The following is a 22,466-nucleotide window of genomic DNA, read 5'->3' on the forward strand; positions in this document are numbered from 1 at the left end:
CCCATCTGTATCTCCCCAGGTAAGTTAAATGAACTAAAGCTGGGATCACTAAATACCAAAGCCTTTGCTCTTATTGTGGTTCACTCTTGACCGCTTCTAACTTCTAACTTAATCAGCCATATCTTTTAACGACTTATTTTAGTCCTTAAGTTGCTGATGTGTGATTGTCTCTCATTCCTGCGAAGATAGACACAAAATGTTGGAGTAACTCAGTGGGTCAGGCAGCATCTCTGGAGAGAAGGAATGGGTGACGTTTCGGGTCGAGACCCATCTTCAGAGTGACCCAACCAGAAACATCACCCATCCCTTCTCTCCAGAGATGCTGCCTGTCCCGCTGAGTTACTCCAGCGTTTTGTGTCTATCTTCGGTGTAAACCAGCATCTGCAGTTCCTTCCAACACTTGTAAGTTCCCCTCCTCTTTAAGTTGATAGTGTGGGACTCTGGCGAGATTGACTAAAAGTGTTAAGGAACAAAGGTGAAAAGAGAGTATATGCTTTTAGATCACAGATAAGCCAAGAAGGGTAAAGCATTTGCAAAGTTCTGTATGTCCTCGTCTCATTTTGTTTGCTGACCATGTTGTAACACAGTATGCTGGAGGAATTGAGTGGGTTGGGCAGTATCTGTGGAGGGGTAGGGGTAGGCCATTTAGAACTGAGATGAAGAAAAACTTTTTCAGTCAGAGAGTTGTGAATCTGTGGAATTCTCTGCCTCAGAAGGTAGTGGAGACCAATTCTTTGAATGCATTCAAGAGAGAGCTAGATAGAGCTCTTAAGGATAGCGGAGTCAGGGGGTATGGGGAGAAGGCAGGAACGGGGTACTGATTGAGAATGATCAGCCATGATCACATTGAATGGCGGTGCTGGCTCGAAGGGCCGAATGGCCTCCTTCTGCACCTATTGTCTATTGTCAATGGCTCGTACAAATGTGTACAGATGCACCATATAGTCGGGTGGCATCACAGCTTGCTTTGGGAACAGCTCTGTCTAAAATTGAAGGGAATTGAAGAGAGTTGTAGATGTGCTAGTTACCTGCAAAATGATGCCAAACTAGAGAATGCTTTTGTTCGTTTAGCTTAATTTATAGCTTATCTTAGCTTAGTTTATCTTAGCTCAGCATAGTTTAGCTTATCTAAACTTAGCCTAGCATAGCTTAACTTGGGTAGACACATAAATGCTGGAGTAACTCAGCGGGTCAGGCAGCATCTCGGGAGAGAAGGAATGGGTGACGTTTCGGGTCGAGACCCTTAGTTAAAAATTTCTCCAGTTTAAATTCCATTTGGAATATTTTGGAGGACCAAGAACCAAGAACCCCCCCCCCCTTCTTCGGACCTGAAATGTCACCCATTCCTTCTCGCCTGAGATGCTGCCTGTCCCGCTGAGTTACTCCAGCGTTTTGTGTCTATCTTCGGTGTAAACCAGCATCTGCAGTTCCTTCCAACACTTGTAAGTTCCCCTCCTCTTTATGTTGATAGTGTGGGACTCTGGCGAGATTGACTAAAAGTCTTAAGGAACAAAGGTCAAAAGAGAGTATATGCATTTAGATCACAGATAAGCCAAGAAGGGTAAAGCATTTGCAAAGTTCTGTATGTCCTTGTCTCATTTTCTTTGCTGAGCATGTTGTAACAGTGTGCTGGAGGAATTGAGTGGGTTGGGCAGTATCTGTGGAGGGAATGGACAGGCTTTTGAAAGGGTGTTGGTTCCTGTGCACAGCCTGAGAAAAATGCCTTTGTCTTCTCTCTTTATCAACGTGCAAAATGATAGCGTGCACGTTCTCCTCGTACGCATTCCCTCAGGGATTAAGATGGCTTCGATCCACTCTGTTTCGCTGCCTGCTATGGTGGATGGGTGGACTAATGCGGGAGGAGTAAACTCTTCCGCAGATGAGGCAGGAGATGCATGATGTGGATCCAAGGTCATGCACTCTTTACACCACTTTAGTTTAGTATAGAGATAGGGCGTGGAAACTGGCCCTTCAGCCCACCAAGTCCATGCCGACCTGCAATCACCACTAGTTCTCTCCCAAACACGAGGGGCAACTTGCAGAAGACAATTAATCTACAAACCCGCACATCTTTGGGATATGGGAGGAAACCGAAGCACCCGGAGAAAACACAGTAGTCGCAGGGAGAACGTACAAACTCCGAACAGACAGCACCCATAGTCAGGATGGAACCCAGGTCTCTGGCGCTGTGAGGCAGCAGCTCTATCGCTGTGCTGCCCCAGGCACCCGGTGTCTACAGTGCTTCATCGTGCTCCCCTGCCTGCCCCTTTCCGGGGTTACGTCTGTGCTTGCGTGTCCCTGGAGAGGGAACACGCGGTGTCCACGGGTACTCTGGAGGCCTTCCATGAACGCTGGTCACCGCGGGAGGTCGAACGCATTATTGACAAAGTTGGTGGAATTTTAATTTGATAACTGTTTTGTTTGTAAACTGCCGATACAGGCAGCTTTTGATTTGATCGTGTTACTACTTTGTAAGTTTGTTTTTGTTTTGGAATAAAGTTTTTGCATTAAGGGCGTGCAGCGTAGGTTCACTAGGTTAATTCCCGGAATGGCGGGACTGTCGTATGTTGAAAGGCTGGAGCAATTAGGCTTGTATACACTGGAATTTAGAAGGATGAGGGGGGATCTTATTGAAACATATAAGATAATTAGGGGATTGGACACATTAGAGGCAGGAAACATGTTCCCAATGTTGGGGGAGTCCAGAACAAGGGGCCACAGTTTAAGAATAAGGGGTAGGCCATTTAGAACGGAGATGAGGAAGAACTTTTTCAGTCAGAGAATGGTGAAGGTGTGGAATTCTCTGCCTCAGAAGGCAGTGGAGGCCAGTTCGTTGGATGCTTTCAAGAGAGAGCTGGATAGAGCTCTTAAGGATAGCGGAGTCAGGGGGTATGGGGAGAAGGCAGGAACGGGGTACTGATTGAGAGTGATCAGCCATGATCGCATTGAATGGCGGTGCTGGCTCGAAGGGCTGAATGGCCTACTCCTGCACCTATTGTCTATTGTCTATTGTCTATTAAGGCGACGTTCTCAATATCATCCCAAACTCTCCCCCTCCTCTTTTCCCAGTCATGGTTCAGAGGTCCTCGACAGTTAATGGGGATCTAGCCGTATGTTAAAGGAAAAACTTTTTCACCCAGAGAGTTGTGAATCTGTGGAATTCTCTGCCACAGAAGGCAGTGGAGGCCAATTCACCGGATGCATTCAAGAGAGAGTTAGATTTCACTCTTAGGGCTAACGGAATCAAGGGATATAGGGGGAAAAGCAGAAACGGGGTAATGATTTTGGATGATCAGCCATGATCATATTGAATGGCTGTGCTGGCTCGAAGGGCCGAATGGCCTTCTCCTATTTTTTATGTTTCTATGTATGGTCAAGTCAAGTCAATTTTATTTGTATGGCATGTTTAAAAACAACCCACGTTGACCAAAGTGCTGTACATCAGTTCAGGTACTAAGAAACGAACATACAATGGCACACAAACATAACAGCACATACATAAACAGTTCACAGCGCCCCCTCAGAGGGCCTCAAACGCTAGGGAGTAGAAATAGGTTTTGAGCCTGGACTTAAAGGAGTGGATGGAGGGGGCAGTTTTGATGGGGAGAGGGATGCTGTTCCACAGTCTAGGAGCTGCAACCGCAAAAGCGCGGTCACCCCTGAGCTTAAGCCTAGACCGCGGGATAGTGAGCACCCCCAAGTCGGCCGACCTGAGGGACCTGGAGTTAGAGAGGGGGGTTAGAAGATTTTTGATATAGGGGAGGGCAAGCCCGTTTAGGGCTTTGTATGTGAATAGGAGGAGCTTGAAGTTGATTCTGTACCGTACTGGGAGCCAGTGGAGAGAGGCCAGAATCGGGGTGATGTGGTCCCTTTTACGGGTACCCGTCAGGAGTCTCGCTGCGGCGTTTTGGACCAATTGCAGGGGGAATTTTGGACCAATTGCATGCCAGGGGGAGTTGACTCCTCAACTCCAGTAATCCGGGAAGGGGCCAGACCGCGAAACGTCACCCATCTATGTTATGCAAGGATGCCACCTGACCCGCTGAGTTACTCCAGCATTTTATGTCTTTTTTGTAAACCAGCACCTGCAGTTCCTTGTTTCTATAAACTCGGCGTAAATCCCGTGCAATCTGTGACTGCATGGATTTCACCCGGGTGCTCTGGTTTGCTACCACCTCCAAAGATGTGCTGGTCAGTAGGTTAATTCACCCTGGAACACAGGAGAGTGCAGCACAGAAATGTTTCCAAATACACAGGTGTGTATTAAAATCCAAAGTGACAAATGTCAACTTGCTCCCGGTGGTGATGGGAGGCTTATGCACTCACCTACGCTCCTCCGATGTTCAGAAAGGCTGGGCAGACACGTCATTGGGGTTATGATGTGGGCTCCTACTTTCATCAACGTTTCGCTGACTGGGCCCACGACATCTCCAGTAGGCTCAACAGTGCATTCTAGCGTCCCAGAACCACCCCCCTCTGCATCTGACTAGCCGGCTCTGGCTACTCTGCTCTGCAATCCCTGAGCAACACAGAAACAGGTCCTTCAACGCACAATCTCCGCTCCGAATAATGTCAAGTTAAACTAATCTCCTTTGCCTGCATGTCATCCATATCCCTCCATGCCCTGCATATTCATGTGCCTACCTAAAAGCCTCTTAAATGCCGCTGCCATTTCATCTGTGTCTCCTTCTGGCAGCTCGTTCCAGGCACTCACCACTCGATGTCTATTAAGCAAACTTGCCCCGTACATCCCCTTTAAACCTTGACCCTCTCGCCTTAAAGCTATGTCCTCTAATTTTTGATAATTCATGTCATAGGGAAGAGGAGTAGAATTAGGCTATTTGGTCCATCAAGTCTACTCCGCCATTCAATCAATGCTGATCTATCTCTCCCTCCTAACCCCATTCTCCAGCCTTCTCCCCATAACCTCTGGCACCTGAACTAATCAAGAATCTATCTATCTCTGCCTTAAAAAATATCCACTGACTTTGCCTCCCACAGCCTTCTGTGGCAAAGAATTCCACCGATTCACCACCCTCTGACTAAAGAAATTCCTCCTCATCTCCTTCCTAAAAGAACATCCTTTAATCCTGAAGCTGTGACCTCTAGTCCTAGACTCTCCCTCCAGTGGAAACATCCTGGGGAAAAGGTTCTGGCTGACTATCCTCTCTGTGCCTCTCAGAATTTTGTAAGCTTCTATCATGACCACACTGAACTATGTTTGGAGTAAGAGAATCACGGTAAAGTTGATGGGCCCGTGTTAAAGAATAGAATACAGCGGAATGGGGACACGCAAGAGTCTGCAGATTCTGGAATTTTGTTTTATAAAACCTGGGTCTCTTGCGCCATGAGGCGGCAAATCTAGCGCTGCGTCGCTGTGCCGCCCTGAACGTGGAGCCGAATCTGCTGGAGGAACTCAGTGGGTCGAGCGGCATGTTTTTCGTTGGTCGGGAGGGAAGGGTGGGGGAGGAATTTCTTCCCATGACAGAGCTGGAAATACCGGTCTCGCCCAGGTTACAACAGAGTTCCATTCCTGCCAAATATCCCCAACCTGTACTGCACGTTGGATCAGAAATGAACTGAAAGGTGTGTGGGAGCGTATCGCAGAAACAGATTTAGCATTCCAAACTTAGCAGCAAGGTTACCGAGAAAGACAGTTTTGGTTCCTTTTGTTCTTAAAGTACTTGACGCCTACCATCAAGTTCCAGACTACACTCTTCAGTCTGAAGAAGGGTCTCGACCCGAAATGTCACCCATTCCTTCTCTCCAGAGATGCTGATTGTGGATAGAGTAAGAAAATAACTGCAGATGCTGGTACAAATCGATTTATTCACAAAATGCTGGAGTAACTCAGCAGGTCAGGCAGCATCTCGGGAGAGAAGGAATGGGTGACGTTTTGGGCCGAGACCCTTCTTCTTAAGAAACGTCACCCATTCCTTCTCTCCCGAGATGCTGCCTGACCTGCTGAGTTACTCCAGCATTTTGTGAATAAATGCTGATTGTGGATGATCAGCCATGATCACAATGAATGGCAGCGCTGGCTCGAAGGCCAAATGGCCTCCTCCTGCACCTATTTTCTATGTCTAAGTCTATGCTGCCTGTCCTGCCGAGTTACTCCGACATTTAGTGTCTATCTTTGGTTTAAACCAGCACCTGCAGTTCCTTCCTGCACATCCAGACTGTATTAATTTTCCCTGCATAATAACCGCTTAATATTGGTCTTCGATAAGTTCATAATCACAAAAGTTTTTGGTTTGTGGCAATCTCCCAATTCAGGCTCTCTGCTTTGAATCTTGAGCTCTTTTGAGTTCTTTCGTCACATCGCCCTTCTGTTTATTATTTAGCGCACGTAACTTGAGCTATGCCATTGAGATCAGTTTCACTGACTTGCTGAGCAGTAGAGAGAGAGAGAGAGAGAGAGAGAGAGAGAGAGAGAGAGAGAGAGAGAGAGAGAGAGAGAGAGAGAGAGAGAGAGAGAGATAGTGGGGAGAACGTCAAGCTCAGCTGGGATAATAGAGCATTCTCCTTTGAAAGCAGCCTACTGCAAATGGTACGGCGATAGGGATATTGCCGTTCGGATCCTGTCCTGTGTTTTCCTGCAATCTGCCCAGTGAAGTTCCTGTGATTGGGAGCGGTGAGCACTGTTGAAAGGCTCGCGCTGAGTGAATGTGGGAACAGCCCCTCTCCTGGAATGCTGCCTGTACACTGGGCCGTGAACCCACGATGAAGTAAGTGTCTTTGTGCAGAGTGAGACAGATTACAGCAACAACAGCAGAGTTGGCCGGGTGCAGACGGGGAGGTGAGACCATCCTGCAATCGCCCCATACTTTCACCAGGACCTGCGATCAAAAACAAGCTGAGTTCGGGAGAATCATTTCCACTCTGTGGTTTGGCTGCCTCAGAGTTGAGGGAAATCTCAGTGCACCGCGACACAATCGATGGTCCTGGTGAGTTTCCTTGAAGCGCATCAAGAATGTGTCATCCAAAGAGCAGTGTCTGATGCCCCTTTGACCTGCTGCCCTGCTTAAACAGGTTGATCTAACTGTGATCTTCAGTGTTCAATCAGGAGACTTTGCCTTGGGATTGAGGGCGAACTGGCTTCCTATCTCAGCCTGTGATGTGTAAAAAATCACTCCAGTTCAGATGAATGCCCCTCCAAGAGTTGAAACAATGAGGCATTTTATTCCTCATGTGATTTATTTTCTGTGTCTTTTGTGTGTGTGTGTCTTTGTGCGTGCATCTTGTGTGTGTGTCTTTGTGCGCTAGTGTCTTGTGTGAGAGTGTGTGTGTGAGAGTGTGTGTGTGTGTGTGAGAGTGTGTGTGTGTGAGAGTGTATGTGTGTGTGAGAGTGTATGTGTGTGTGAGAGTGTGTGTGAGAGTGTGTTTGTGAGTATGTGTGGGTGAGTGTTTTTTTGGGTGAGGATGTGAGAGTGAGAGTGTGTGTGAGAGAGTGTGTTTGTGAGTATGTGTGTGAGAGGATGTGTGAAAGAGTGTGTGAGTGTGTTTGTGAGAGAGTGTGAGAGGATGTGTGAGTGTGTGAGAGAGTATGTTTGTGAGATGGCGTGGGTAAGAGTGTTTTTTGGGGTGAGTGTGTGAGGATGTGTGTGAGTGTGTGAGAGAGTATGTTTGTGAGTATGTGTGTGAGAGGATGTGTGAGTAGGTGTGTGTGTGTGAGAGTGTGTTTGAGAGTATGTGTGAGGATGTGTGAGAGAGTGTGAGTATGTGAGAGGATGTGTGAGTGTGTGTGTGTGAGAGAGTGTTTGCGAGTGTGTGTGTGAGAGAGTGTTTGTGAGTATGTGTGTGAGAGAGGATGTGCGAGTATGTGTGGGTGAGAGAGTGTGTGTGTGAGAGTTTTTTTGGGTGAGTGTGAGAGGATGTATGGGTATGTGTGAGTGTGAAGAATGGTGTAAATCTGTGGTGTCTGCTGTCAGAGGGAAGGGGGGTGAGGGGTGATGTGAGTAGTGTGGTGGTTGGTTTAGTGAATGGTTCGATCAGGCGACTGATGACGACACAGATCAGACTGTGGGCACGAACTGAACCCTGGTAACCCCCGAGGCATGCCGTGGAAATGGGAAGTGAATTGCAATGCCTGGCCTGGCACTGCCTGAACAGTTTCATGGTCACAGCTACGTGGAGAGGGTTGAGAAGCAGGGATTATTCACCTCCAAGCGGAGAAGGGGAAGGAGCGTGACCAATCTGTTCAGCATCCCGAATTTGTAGTGATCAAAGGGGAAGTTTGACCTGACGCTAAATACCAGCCTGGGCACGAAATGCTGGAGTAACTCAGCGGGTCAGGCGGCATCTCTGGAGAAAAGGAATGGGTGACGTTTCGGGTCGGGACCCTTCTTCAGATTCCTTCCGCTCGACCCAAAACGTCACCTATTCCTTCTCTCCAGAGATGCTGCCGGACCTGCTGAGTTACTCCAGCATCTTGTGGCTAGCTTCGGTATAAACCAGCATCTGCAGTTCCCTGTATGAAGGAACTGCAGATGCTGGTTTAAATCGAAGATAGACACAAAATGCTCGAGTAACTCAGCGGGACAGGCAGCATCTCTGGAGAGAAGGAATGGAATGGGTGACGTTTCAGGTCGAGACCCTTCTTCAGAAGCGTCACCCATTCCTTCTCTTCAGAGATGCTGCCTACCCCGCTGAGTTACTCCAGCATTTTGTGTCTATCTGTAGTTCCCTCCTGTACTAAATACCAGCCTGTTTACAATAGACAATAGGTGCAGGAAGAGGCCATTCGGCCCTTCGAGCCGTTCAATGTGATCATGGCTGATCATTCTCAATCAGTACCCCGTTCCTGCCTTCTCCCCATACCCCATGATTCCGCTATCCTTAAGAGCTCTATCTAGTTCTCTCTTGAATGCATTCAGAGAATTGGCCTCCACTGCCTTCTGAGGCAGAGAATTCCACAGATTCACAACTCTCTGACTGAAAAAGATTTAACCTAACCCTAATGTACCCCTAAGCAAGTTTGGATGATAACAGCTATCATTCTCCGATTACATAACTTAATATTCCCCGTGGAGCATACTTAAATCAAGGTAGTGTAGGAAAATACCTGCAGATGCTGGTTCAAATTGAAAGTAGACACAAAATGCTGGAGTAACTCAGCAGGTCAGGCAGCATCTCATGAGAGAAGGAATGGGTGACGTTTCAGGTCGAGACCCTTCTTCAGTCTGAAACGTCACCCATTCCTTCTCTTCTCGACCCGAAACGTCACCCAGTCCTTCTCTCCTGAGATGCCGCCTGACCCGCTGAGTTACTCCGGCATTTTGTGTCTACTTTCCACTTAAATCAATGAATCATTTAAAACTAGCAATTGAACTGGCATGAATTCGCTCTTGTATTTCTGAATTTCTCTCCTCGAAGACCTGCCCCTAATTTTTGGACAAAAAAATAACAGTGATGGAGTAACTCAGCAGGTCAGGCAGCATCTCTGGGTCACATTGGAGAATAGGTATGTCCATGTCCTTAAGAGATGCTGCCTGACCCACTTTAGACTTTAGAGGTACAGTGTGGAAATAGGCACTTCGACCCACTCCACGCCGACCAGCGGTCACCCCGTACACTAACACTATCCTGTGGGCAAGTCCTAAATGGGACTTGTACGGGAGTTGGACAAGCCCGCCCCCACGATGTCTCCACTGTCTTGTGTGCATGCCAAATGTACAGTCGGCAAGTCGTTGGTTCCAGCGGCTCTAGGCCTTGTCCACCTGGCACGTGAAGCCTGGGTGCGGCGGACTGCGCGGAGGAAACCACCAGAAGGACCAACGGGCAGAAAGACGATCCCAGCAAAGCGCCTTGGAGCGCAAACTGGGCAGAGTGAGACACGTAGGGCGCTTCTGACCATCCACTGCATCCCGACCTGTCCCCAGCCGTCCCGACTATGTCTTGCTGCTGCAACCCGATAGGCCGGGACGAGAGAGTGAGGCCGCCGATCTGTGCAACTCCCCCTCACTTAAATCCAAGTCAAGCGCAAGTCATGGCTTCATGACACTATCCTACACACTAAGGACAATTTACAATTATTTTTAGCCAAAGCTAATTAATCTACTAACCTGCACGTCTTTGGAGTGTGGCGGAAATCGGAGCAGCTGGAGAAAACCCACAGGGAGAACGTACAAACAGCACATGTAGTCGGGATCTGGCGCTGAAAGGCAGCAGCTATACTGCTCTGCCACTGTACTGCCCACTGGGTGTTATGTATTGGTAAACCAGCATCTGCAATTCCTGTAAGAAAATAACTGCAGATGCTGCCTGACCTGTTGAGTTACTCCAGCATTTTGTGAATTAAATATCTGCAATTCATTATGTGTCTTAATGTTTGGAGTGACCCTCCAACCCAGATTTGGGTGCATTTTGTATTGAGCTGCTTTTTTGTTTGAATTGCTTGTTTGTTTGTTTGATACATACAGTATCTATGGCTTTGTGAATGGAGCATAGATGGTTTAAGGTGAGGGGGGAAAGATTTAATAGGAACCTGAGGGGTAACCTTTTCACACGAAGCTGGTGGGTGGATGGAATGAGGCTGCCGGAGGAGGTAGTTGAGGCAGGGACAATACCAACGTTGAAGAAACAGTTGGTCAGGTAAACGGACAGGGCAGGGTTGGAGGGATATGGGCCAAACGCAGGCAGGTGGGACTAGTGTAGATGGAACTTGTTGGCCGGCGTGGGCAAGTTGGGCTGAAGGGCCTGTTTCCACACTGTATCACTCTAACACTCTATTGATATTGTCTCTGCTCCAATTTTAAACTATGACGTTCCCTAGACCACAAGATCCTTGGACATGAGGCCGCAAAGTCGTGAATAAGAGCTGACGACACAAACACTGAGTTAGGGCTGATACCTTCAAGATAAAGACGCTATCAGGGAATCCGACTGATATCAAACGAGAGCAGTGCTAGGCTGTGTCTGCATCTGCATTTTTCTACAGTGAGTAGGTTGCCCATCAGTTAAAGGCAGTGGGTAATACTTAACTAGTAAAAAATCCCTTTGCTGCTAAAGCAGGTGCTCAGGTTAACTGCTGTAATAGAAAAAAGATAGTGTGTGTGTTGTTGTCGTACATTTCAGTTGCGCGTTCTCAATTGGACCTTGAATTTTGATTGTAACTGATGGAACGGTGTTTGGGTTCACGGTGAATTGGATGCAGAGAGGAGGGAATGACTCTTGGCATTTTGGTCCTAACCTTTTGAAGTTGGCCAAACTCACCAGTATTAAATTTCTCCAAGGGGCCACTCGGAGATAAATCTGTCAGAGTGTCTACCGACAGTGGTCCAAGGAGGGACAAACCACAAACCGGCGACAGGCAGGGCGTTGGGCGCCCAAGGCTCATGATGCGCGAGGGCAACGAAGGCTATCCCGTCTGGTCCGAACCGACAGAAGGTCGACTGTGGCACAAGTCACAGAAAACTTTAATGGTGGTCACGGGAGGAATGTGTCACAATACACAGTGCATCGTATGGGGCTGCACACGGAGGACCAACAGCATATTAGGCAGGTGGTCATAATGTTTTGGCTCATCAGGTCACAAATGTTTTGGCTGTACATGATATAAGAAAATAACTGCAGATGCTGGTACAAATCGAAGGTATTTATTCACAAAATGCTGGAGTAACTCAGCAGGTCAGGCAGCATCTCAGGAGAGAAGGAATGATATGATAGATATATACAAGCAATACAATAAAGAAAAGCAGCAAAAAACATATTAGTGGAAAAACACAAGTGGAAAATAAGCCACCGGCAATATTGTACCATGGTCGTGGTTACTTCAGGGCAAGAAAGGGGCTAAAGATTTGGGATGGAGACATCATGACATCAGAGGACCCACCCAAGTGAATCGACTCAGCCCAGTCTTGACCTCCGCTTCACACCCAACCTGATACATGAGCTGGAGGAGGGCAGAGATGTCCAGAATCTCAACCTATGTGTTGGCCCAGTAATGCACACCACCGATTGCTGACAATATCTTTTGTAGGCACTAAAGGCACAATGACTGCTCCAAACAATTGTGTAGGAAAATAACTGCAGATGCCGGTTCAAATCGATTGTAGACACAAAATGCTGGAGTAACTCAGCGGGTCAGGCAGCATCTCGAGAGATGGAATGGGTGATGTTTTCGGGTCGAAGAAGGGTCTCCAACCGAAACGTCATCCATTCCTTCTCTCCTGAGATGCTGCCTGACCCGCTGAGTTACTCCAGCATTTTGTGTCTACCCGCTCCAAACAATTGGATCATTTTCAAATTAGTTAAGCTTCATTTATTTCTAACAATAAACCTTATCTTCAGTCTGAAGAAGGGTCTCGACCCAAAACGTCACCCATTCCTTCTCTCCTGAGATGCTGCTTGACCCGCTGAGTTACTCCAGCATTTTGTGTCTACCCGCTCCAAACAATTGGATCATTTTCAAATTAGTTGAGCTTCATTTATTTCTAACTATGAACCTCATCCTAATCTTCAAACAGGGCAGCAGGGTAAAGCACAGCTCGCAGCGCCAGGGACCCAGGTTCGATCCTGACTACAGGTGCTGAGTGTGTGGAGTTTGCACGTTCCCCCTGAGACCCAAGGGATTTGCCCCGGGTTCTCCGGTTTTCTCCCACATCCCCAAGACGTGCAGGTTTGTCGGTTCATTGGCCTCTGTTAATTCCCCCTGGTGTGTTGGGAGAGGATGAGAAAGTAGGACAACAGAGAACGAGTGTGAATGGGCAATCGATGATCAGCACGTTTCCATCTCTAAACTAAACTACACTAATGTTTAGGGAGGAACTGCTGATGTTGATTTGAAGACAAAAAGCTGGAGTAACAGCAGGTCAGGCAGCATCCCTGGAGAAAAGGATTAGGTGACAATAGACAATAGGTGCAGGAGTAGGCCATTCGGCTCTTCGAGCCAGCACCGCCATTCAATGTGATCATGGCTGATCATTCTCAATCAGTACCCCGTTCCTGCTTTCTCCCCATACCCCCTGACTCCGCTATCCTTAAGAGCTCTATCTAGCTCTCTCTTGAATGTATTCAGAGAATTGGCCTCCACTGCCCTCTGAGGCAGAGAATTCCACAGATTCACAACTCTCTGACTAAAAAACTCTCTCTGACCTCTCGGGTCGAGACCCTTCTTCAGACTCGGGGTAAAGGGGAACGAGAGCTATCGACGGTATCTTAGGTCAAAATGACTGGCTGCACGGTGGCACAGCGGTAGAGTTGCTGCCTCACAGCGCCAGAGACCCGGGTTAGATCCTGACTATGGGTGCTGTCTGTACGGAGTTTGTACGTCCTCCCCATGACCTGCGTGGGTTTTCTCCAGGATCTCCGGTTTCCTCCCACACTCCAACGACGTCCAGGTTTGGAGGTAAATTGGCTTGGTATCATTGTAAATTGTCCACAGTGTGTCGGATAGTGTTAGTGCGCGGGGATGGCTGGTCGGCACGGACTCGGTGGGCCGAAGGGCCCGTTTCCGTGCTGTATCTCTAAACTAAACTAATATGCAAAAAGCAGAGATAATGAAGGAAAGGTAGAGCGCACAATGGACCATTGTTGGCTGTGGGATAGGTGATAACAAGTCCTGTGAGAATCAAGCTATTGTACCACTGTTAATGACGGCATTGTTTTTTAAACAGGCGATCTCTTTGCAAGATGCACGGTGTGGCTAGTTGCACAGTATTCCTGGGGTCTCTGGGACTGATGCAGATCCTGGGTGTTTCCTGGACCTGGAGCATTGCTGCCAGCTTGGGCATTTATCTTGCAACCGGAGGATGGAGATTTATCCGAATCGTGTTGAAAACAGCCCCAAGAGACATCTTGTAAGTTATACTGTAAGATTTCACCGTGGGAGTATACATGTCCTGCTATTGCAATTGACACTACACTACATTGTCACAATACATAAGGCATGGAAATCGAACCTTTGGCCTAACTGGTCTGTGCCAACCAAAATGTCCTAACTAATGTCCACTCAGTCTCGTGCTCTTCTTGATGGTAGTTCTAAGATAATAGACAATAGGTGCAGGAGGAGGCTATTCAGCCCTTCGAACCAGCACCGCCATTCAATGTGATCATGGCTGATCATTCTCAATCAGTCCCCCGTTCCTTGCTTCTCCCCATACCCCCTGACTCCTCTATCCTTAAGAGCTTTATCTAGCTCTCTCTTGAATGCATTCAGAGAATTGGCCTCCACTGCCTTCTGAGGCAGAGAATTCCACAGATTCACAACTCTCTGACTGAAAAAGTTTTTCCTCATCTCAGTTCTAAATGGCCAACCCCTTATTCTTAAACTGTGTTCTGGACTCCCCCAACTGGGATAGTTCTTGTCCCAGTCTGAAGAAGGGTCTAGACAAGAAACGTCACCTAATCCTTTTCTCCAGAGATGCTGCTTGACCCCCTGAATTAATCCAGCATTTTGTGTCTATCTTGGGTGTAAAACAGCATCTGCAATTCCTTCTTAGCTGACAATGGCCAGTTTCCTTTATCATCGTTACTTTTTTGCATACCTTTCATTCATTTGTTCTACGTCTCACACACCACCAGACTCGGGAATACCTCCCTCCACCCTGTTATCAGGCTTCTAAACAGTCCTTCCATAAGCTAGGATACAGACCATTTCTCCTCTACCCTTTTGCAGACATTGGACATCGTCTCTGAAACTGTTATGAATGCTGAGAACTATATTTTGCACTCTGTATCTTTCCCTTATCTCTTTCCATTGTACTTGTAAGATCTTATCAAAACGTATAAGATTATTAAGGGGTTGGACATGTTAGAGGCAGGAAACATGATCCCAATGTTGGGGGAGTCCAGAACAAGGGGCCACAGTTTAAGAATAAGGGGTAGGCCATTTAGAACTGAGATGAGGAAAAACTTTTTCAGTCAGAGATTTGTGAATCTGTGGAATTCACTGTCTCAGAAGGCAGTGGAGGCCAATTCTCTGAATGCATTCAAGGGAGAGCTAGATAGAGCTCTTAAGGATAGCGGAGTCAGGGGGTATGGGGAGAAGGCAGGAACGGGGTACTGATTAAGAATGGTCAGCCATGATCACATTGAATGGCGGTGCTGGCTCGAAGGGCTGAATGGCCTCCTCCTGCACCTATTGTCTATTGAGTTTGGAATTATTGTATTTATATATAGTCTTAACTGGTCTGTTTGGGTAGCATGCAGAACAAAGCTTTTCATTGTACCTGTGACAATGAGAAACTTAACCCTAAACCTAAACCTTGTTCAAAATCATTGTCATACTCTGGACTAATCCCTTTTAATTGAGTTGTTTCTTATCTGAGTCCTTAATTCCACAGAGCAGTTATCTATAGTTGATAGTATCTTCAGCAGATAAGCACGAGTAAAGGTTATTACATGTATTTAAGTCAAAGATCAGGGTGGGGATACTGCCTTGTGCACTTGGAGGAAGACCGACGGATGAATCTCAATTATCTGTTTAAACTTTGGACTCTTGCACTCTGGGTCTGACCCTATCTTGCAACTGGTGGCACAGCGGTAGAGTTGCTGCCTCACAGCGCCAGACACCCGGGTTCCATCCTGACTACGGGTGCTGTCTGTACGGAGTTTGTACATTCCTGGAGGAAACCCACGCGGCCACAGGCAAACTTGTAAACATAACACAAACGGCACTCAAGGCCAAGATGGAAGCCAGGTCTCTGGCACTGTGAGGTGGCAGGTCTACCAGCAGATGAAGCCTTCTCTCCAGAGATGCCACCTGTCCCACTGAGTTACTCCAGTATTTTGTGCTTATCTTCGATTTAAACCAGCATCTACAGTTTTTTCGTTTAGAGATACAGCGCGGAAACAGGCCCTTTCGGCCCACCGGGTCCGCGCCGACCAGCGATCCCCGCACATTAACACCATCCTACACACACTAGGGACAATTTTTACATTTACCAAGCCCATTAACCTACAAACCTGTACGTCTTTGGAGTGTGGGAGGAAACCGAAGATCTCGGAGAAAACCCACGCAGGTCACGGGGAGAACGTACAAACTCCGTACAGCAGCACCCGTAGTCGGGATGGAACCCGGGTCTCCGACGCTGCACTCGCTGTAAGGCAGCAACTCTACCGCTGTGCCACCGTGCCGCACTATACAAGCCAAAGAATGGTTCCAATCCAAAACATTGTCTGTCCATTTCCCTCCAAATTGCCCCTACAGTGTAGGGAGTGGTTGCAAAAGTAGGATAACATAGAACTTGTGTGAAGGGGTGATCGATGGTCGGCGGGCTGAATTCCGTGCTGCATCTGTAAACTAAACTAAGATTCTGACTGTCCTGCTAAAGTCTGCAAGCAACCTTTTTTCCCCTCAAGATTCCAGCATCTGCAGTCTCTTGTATCTTCAGAAAATCATTGATCTATGGGTCATACACTTGTGAGCCACAAATTGAGACTGACTTCATCATTTTGGTTCAAGTGTTCTTAGGACAGGGTGAAGGAACGTTGAGAATAAATTATTTCCTCGACTGATGAAAGCATTAAAGCTTCTATATTTCTTGTTTTAAAAAGAAATTCCCAAAATAAAATTCCCATCTTCACCTGATAGAAATGGTAAACTCTTCCCCACTCCCTAATAAGCTGTTCATGGGAGTTGGGGTGAAATCAAAACTTTATAATGGATTTTTGTGGGGTAGACTGACTCCCCTCCTCACCTCAATCTTTGCACATCTCCAATCCTGGACTTTCCACTCATCACTTTAATTCACGTTTCATGTATCTTGTTGCTTTTCATGACTGTTGGCAGACCAATTTCCCTCCTGGGATAAATAAAGTTCTATCGTATCGTATCTTAGCCAAGGATGGGCAGGTTAAGAGGGACATGGGCCAAATGCAGGCAGGTGGGATTAGTGTAGATGGGATATGTTGGCCGGTGTGGGCATGTTGGGCCGAGGGGCCAGTTTCCACTCTGTATCACTCTACGACTCTAGGGAAGTCTAATCTGGCAAGTGGAAATTTTCCAGAAAGAAGCTTCTGAACAGGAAGCCGTTCTTTAGTGTAAGTTCCCAAGAGAGTTACGGGTTCCAACTGTGGAACCACAGGAGTTGAAACCAGCTGGAATCTTCTCAAGCTTTGTGACATGAACTGCTCTTGGGAGGCGAGCAGCAGGTTTAAATGCAGCCCTCAAGAAATGTTCCTGGCCCCTTGCCCGCACACATGCTACTAGTTTATAAGCGAAACCACCGAGCTCAACTCCACGTTGAAACAAGGAACTGCAGATGCTGGTTTACTGAAAAGGGCACAATGTGCAGGAGTAAGTCAGCCGGTCAGGCAGCATCTGAATGAATGAATGAACGAATACTTTATTGTCACATATGACAAGTCTCAGTGAAATTCCTTGTTTTGCATACCTAAAGTATGCAAAGAGTTGCCACATAAAGGGCGCCGACAGAGTTATAATGTATCCCTCTGGAGAAAATACAACTGAACCAGGCAGCATAGAGTCATAGAGTCATAGAGTCCTACAGCACAGAAAGAGGCTCTTCGGCCCATCGTGTCTGCGCCGCCCGCTACCAAACACAGTCTAATTTTAATCCCATTTTCCCGCATTTGGACCGTAGCCCTGAATGTTATAGCATTTCAAGTGCCCATTCAAATGCCTCTTAAACGTTGTGAGTGTTCCCGCCTCCACCACCACCCCAGGCAGTGAGTTCCAGACTCCAACCACCCTCTGGGTGAAAAAGTTCTTTCTCACATCCCCCCGAAACCTCCCTCCCCTTACCCTGTATCTATGTCCCCTCGTTGTTGAGCCTTCCACCAGTGGAAGAAGTTCCCCGCCATCTACCTTATCTATGCCCCTCATGATCTTGTACACCTCGATCATGTCCCCTCTCAGCCTTCTCTGCTCCAGGGAAAACAACCCCAGTGTGCCCAGTCTCTCCTCATAGCCGAGGCCCTTCATCCCTGGTAGCATCCTGGTGAATCTCCTCTGCACCCTCTCCAAAGCTATCACATCCTTTCTATAATGTGGTGACCAGAACTGTACACAATACTCCAGCTGTGGCCTCACCAGTGTTCTGTACAATTCCATCATTACCCCCCTACTTTTATATTCGATGCCCCGGCTAATGAAGGCCAGTAACCCATATGCCTTTTTGACCACCCTGTCCACCTGTCCTGCTGCCTTCAAGGACTTGTGTACCTGTACTCCAAGGTCCCTCTGTACCCCTGTCTTCCCTAGGGTCCTTCCATTCATGGTGTACTCCCTCTCCAAGTTATTCCTGCCAAAGTGCATCACCTCGCACTTTTCAGGATTAAATTCCATCTGCCACTGCTCCGCCCATCTGACCATCTCATCTATATCTTCCTGCAGCTTGCAGATCCCTTCCTCGCTATTCACCACCCCCCCTAACTTTGTGTCATCTGCAAACTAGCTGATCATGCCCTGTACGTTGACATCCAGATCATTAATGTAGATTACAAACAGTAAGAGACCCAACACCGATCCCTGCGGCACCCCACTCAGGGGATCAGTCTGAAGAAGGGTCTCGACCCGAAACGTCACCCATTCCTTCTCTCCTGAGATGCTGCCTGACCCTCTGAGTTACTCCAGCATGTTTACCTTCAATTTAAATCAGCATCTGCAGTTTTTTTTCCTATACAACTGAACCATCCCTACCAACAGCTAGAGAGCAGTCCTGACCTCCCATCTACCTCATTGGAGACCCTCGGACTATCTTTAATCGGACTTTACTGGAGTTTATCTTGCACTAAACGTTATTCCCTTTATCATGTATCTGTACACTGTGGACGGCTCGATTAGAATCATGTATAGTCATTCCATTGTTAGCACGCAACAAAAGCTTTTCACTGTACCTCTGTACATGATATACAGCAGCCTCAGAATCTAGGGATAAGGGAGAGTGGGTCTATGGTATTACTTCATAAGTTCATAAGTCATAGGAGCAGAATTAGGCCATTCGGCCCATCAAGTCTACTCCGCCATTCAATCATGGCTGATCTATCTCTCCCTCTCAATCCCATTCTCCTGCCTTCTCCCCATAACCCCTGACTCCCATACTAATCAAATATCTATCTGCCTTAAAAATATCCATTGACTTGGCCTCCACAGCCATCTGTGGCAATGAATCCCACAGATTCACCACCCTCTGACTAAAGAAATGCTCCTCATTTCCCTCAATGAAGGTATATCCCTTCATTCTGAGGCTGTGGCTCTCAGACTCTCCTACTACTAGTGGAAACATCCTCTCCACATCGATTCTATGCAGGCCTTTCACTATTCGGCACTTCTTGCAGTGTCCCGTTAAAAGGGGGCAGTGAATCCGCGGCACTCTGTGATCTCAGCATTGTGTGAAAGGTGGGCTAATGTTGTGTCGTTACCTCTCTCCCCTCCCCCCCCCCCCCCCCCCCCCCCCGGGGTCAGTGGGCTGATCCTGCTGATGCGGGTCAAGTTAGCGGTGAAGAGGCACCAGAGGGAGGACAACACCATCCCGAAGATCTTCCAGGAGACGGTGAGGAGGCACCCGGACAAGGCGGCCCTGGTGTACGAGGGGACGGGCGAGCGGTGGACCTTCAGGCAGCTGGACGAGTACTCCAACTCGGTGGGCAACTTCCTGCTGGAGCAGGGCTACCAGCCGGGGGACGTGGTGGCCGTGTTCATGGAAAGCCGCCCGGAGTTTGTCGGCCTGTGGCTGGGCATGGCCAAGGTCGGGGTCGAGGCCGCCCTCCTCAACTTCAACCTCCGCCTAGACGCCCTCACTCACTGCCTGTCTGTGTCCGGAGCCAAAGCTATCATCTTCGGAGCGGAGATGAGCGACGGTGAGTCAGCCCCACCGTCGGTAGTTTGGAGATACAGCGCGGAAACATGCGGCACGGTGGCGCAGCGGTAGAGTTGCTGCCTCACAGCGAATGCAGCGCCGGAGACTCGGGTTCGATCCTGACTACGGGCGCCGTCTGTACGGAGTTTGTACGTTCTCCCCGTGACCTGCGTGGGTTTTCTCCGAGATCTTCGGTTTCCTCCCACACTCCAAAGACGTACAGGTATGTAGGTTAATTGGCTGGGCAAATGTAAAAAAAATATTTAAAAATTGTCCCTAATGTGTGTAGGATAGTGTTAATGTGCGGGGATCGCTGGTCGGCACGGACCCGGTGGGCCGAAGGGCCTGTTTCCGCGCTGTATCTCTAAATCTAAATCAAAATCTGTAGCCTCCTTTTGCTCTGGTTTATTTCATTCACATGTTTAAACTGTAATGTATTCTTATTGTTTTAATGTATAATGCTTTATTCTTAATTGTTTTCTGTGTGTTCGTGTTGTTACTTAGTGAGCGGAGCACCAAGGCACATTCCTTCGGCCCACCGTCCTCACCGACCTGCGATCCCCGCACACTAACACTATCCCACACACACCAGGGACAATTTTACATTCATACCAAGCCAATTAACCTACAAACCTGTACGTGTTTGGAGTGTGGGAGGAAACTGAAGATCCCGGAGAAAACCCACGGGGGAGAACGTACAAACTCCGTACAGATGGCGCCCGCAGTCGGGATCGAACCCGGGTCTCTGGCGTTGTGAGGCAGCAACTCTACCGCTGCACCACCTCTTTTAAGTCTTTTGCATTATCAAAGCAAAATTCCACTAATAATGGGTAGCACGGTGGTGCAGCGGTAGAGTTGCTGACTCACAGCTCCAGAGACCCAGGTTCCATCCTGACTATGGGTGGTCTCTGTGCGGAGTTTGCACTTAGACTCTGCGACCTGCGTGGGTTTTCTCCGGGTGCTCCGGTTTCCTCCCACACTCCAAAGACGTGCAGGTTTGTAGGCTAATTTTAGTTTAGTTTAATTTAGAGACACAGCGCGGAAACAGGCCCTTCGGCCCACCGGTTCCGCACCGACCAGCGATCCTTGCACACTAACACTATCTACATACGAAACCAAGCGCAGGCTCGGCGATCGCTTCACTGAACACCTGCGCTCGGTCCGCATTAACCAAACTGATCTCCCGGTGGCCGAGCACTTCAACTCCCCCTCCCATTCCCAGTCTGACCTTTCTGTCTTGGGCCTCCTCCAGTGCCATAGTGAGGCCCACCGGAAATTGGAGGAACGGCACCTCATATTTCGCCTGGGTAGTTTGCAGCCCAGTGGTATGAACATCGACTTCTCCACCTTTAGAAAGTTCCTCTGTCCCTCCCGTCCCCTCCTCCTTCCCAAATCTCCCTCTACTTGTTTCCATCTATATCTTTCCTTTGTCCCGCCCTCCTGACATCAGTCTGAAGAAGGGTCTCGACCCGAAACGTCACCCATTCCTTCTCTCACGAGATGCTGCCTGACCTGCTGAGTTACTCCAGCATTTTGTGAATAAACACTATCTACATGCTAGGGCCAATTACAAATTATACCGAAGCCAATTAACCTACAAACCTCTACGTCGTTGGAAGTGTGGGAGGAAACAGGAGATCACGGTTTGTGCAGCCGAGCGGTGATGAATTACGTGGTTGAAACGTGTAGAGGTGCTAACTGGGCCTTGTGGAGCCTTGCCTGATTGTGGCGTGTGCCTGCTTTTACTCCAGCTCTGTTGGAAGTGAACGGCCTCCTGGGGAAAAGCATTCGGAAGTTCTGCAGTGGGGACTGGGACCCCAGTAAAGAAGCAGCTGGAATTGAACATCTGGATCCGCAGCTCAACGCCGTGTCTAAGTTCGCCCCCTCTCATCCTCCCTCCGTGGGATTCATGGGTACGTTTTACTCCCTTAAAGCTGCCTCTGGATATTGCTTCAATGATACTTTACTGTCGCATGTGCCGAGGCACAGTGAAATACTTTGTTCTTGCAGACAAACCTGGTAAAAATCATACACCAGACCATGTACACTGTAGTATGCGTCCACTGATGCCTGTGCTGCACTTTCTCTTCCCTCTCCCTCGCCCCACTTTTTCTCCCCTCTCACCCCCTCTTTCCCCTCTCACTCCCACTTCCCCCTCCCTACTCCCTCCCCTCCTCCCCTCTTGCTCTGCCTTCCCTCCCTCTAGCTCTCCCCCACTTTCTCTCCTCTCTCGCTCTCCCTTCCCATCCTTGCTCCCTCCTTCCCCCTCCCTCTTGCTCTGCTGCCTTCCCCCCTCCCTCTTGCTCTCCCCACTTTCTCTCCTCTCTCGCTCCCCTCTCCCCTCCGCTCTTTCTCCCCCCAGCTCTCTCTCACTCCCCCCCCTCTCCTCTCGCTCTCCCCTTCCCCCTTCCCTTCCCCTTCTCCCCATAGCTCTTTCTCCCCCCCTAGGTCTCTCTCACTCCCCCCCTCTCCTCTCGCTCTCCCCTTCCCCTCGCTCCCCTTTCCCCTCTCCTCTCGCTCCCTTTCCCCTCCACTTTTGCTCCCCCGAGCTCTCTCTCACTCCCCCCCTCTCCTCTCGCTCTCCCCTTCCTCTCACTCCCCTTTCCCCTCCCTCTTGCTCCCCTTTCCCCTCCCTCTTGCTCCACTTTCCCCTCCCTCTTGCTCCCCTTCTCCCCTCAGCTTTTGCTCCCCCCAGCTCTCTCT

General features: G+C 48.6%; 1 protein-coding gene across 3 annotated transcripts in view; it reads left to right on the plus strand.

Annotated features, from left to right (window-relative positions):
• Window positions 1–22,466, plus strand: part of LOC144610732 (long-chain fatty acid transport protein 1-like) — a 45,193-nt gene continuing 22,727 nt past the window's right edge. Inside the window, exons 1-4 of one of the 3 annotated variants that reach the window (XM_078429662.1) lie at window positions 1–19; window positions 13,617–13,799; window positions 19,370–19,764; window positions 21,515–21,676. In XM_078429662.1, coding sequence (XP_078285788.1) covers window positions 13,633–13,799; window positions 19,370–19,764; window positions 21,515–21,676 — 724 coding nt within the window. In that variant the 5' untranslated portion in view covers window positions 1–19; window positions 13,617–13,632. Of the gene's footprint in view, window positions 20–6,444; window positions 6,948–13,616; window positions 13,800–19,369; window positions 19,765–21,514; window positions 21,677–22,466 lie in introns of those variants that run through there. The other 2 variants (XM_078429661.1, XM_078429660.1) reach the window with 2 other exon arrangements.

Source organism: Rhinoraja longicauda, chromosome 37 (assembly GCF_053455715.1).
Source record: "Rhinoraja longicauda isolate Sanriku21f chromosome 37, sRhiLon1.1, whole genome shotgun sequence".
In the NCBI taxonomy this organism is placed as follows: domain Eukaryota; kingdom Metazoa; phylum Chordata; class Chondrichthyes; order Rajiformes; family Arhynchobatidae; genus Rhinoraja; species Rhinoraja longicauda.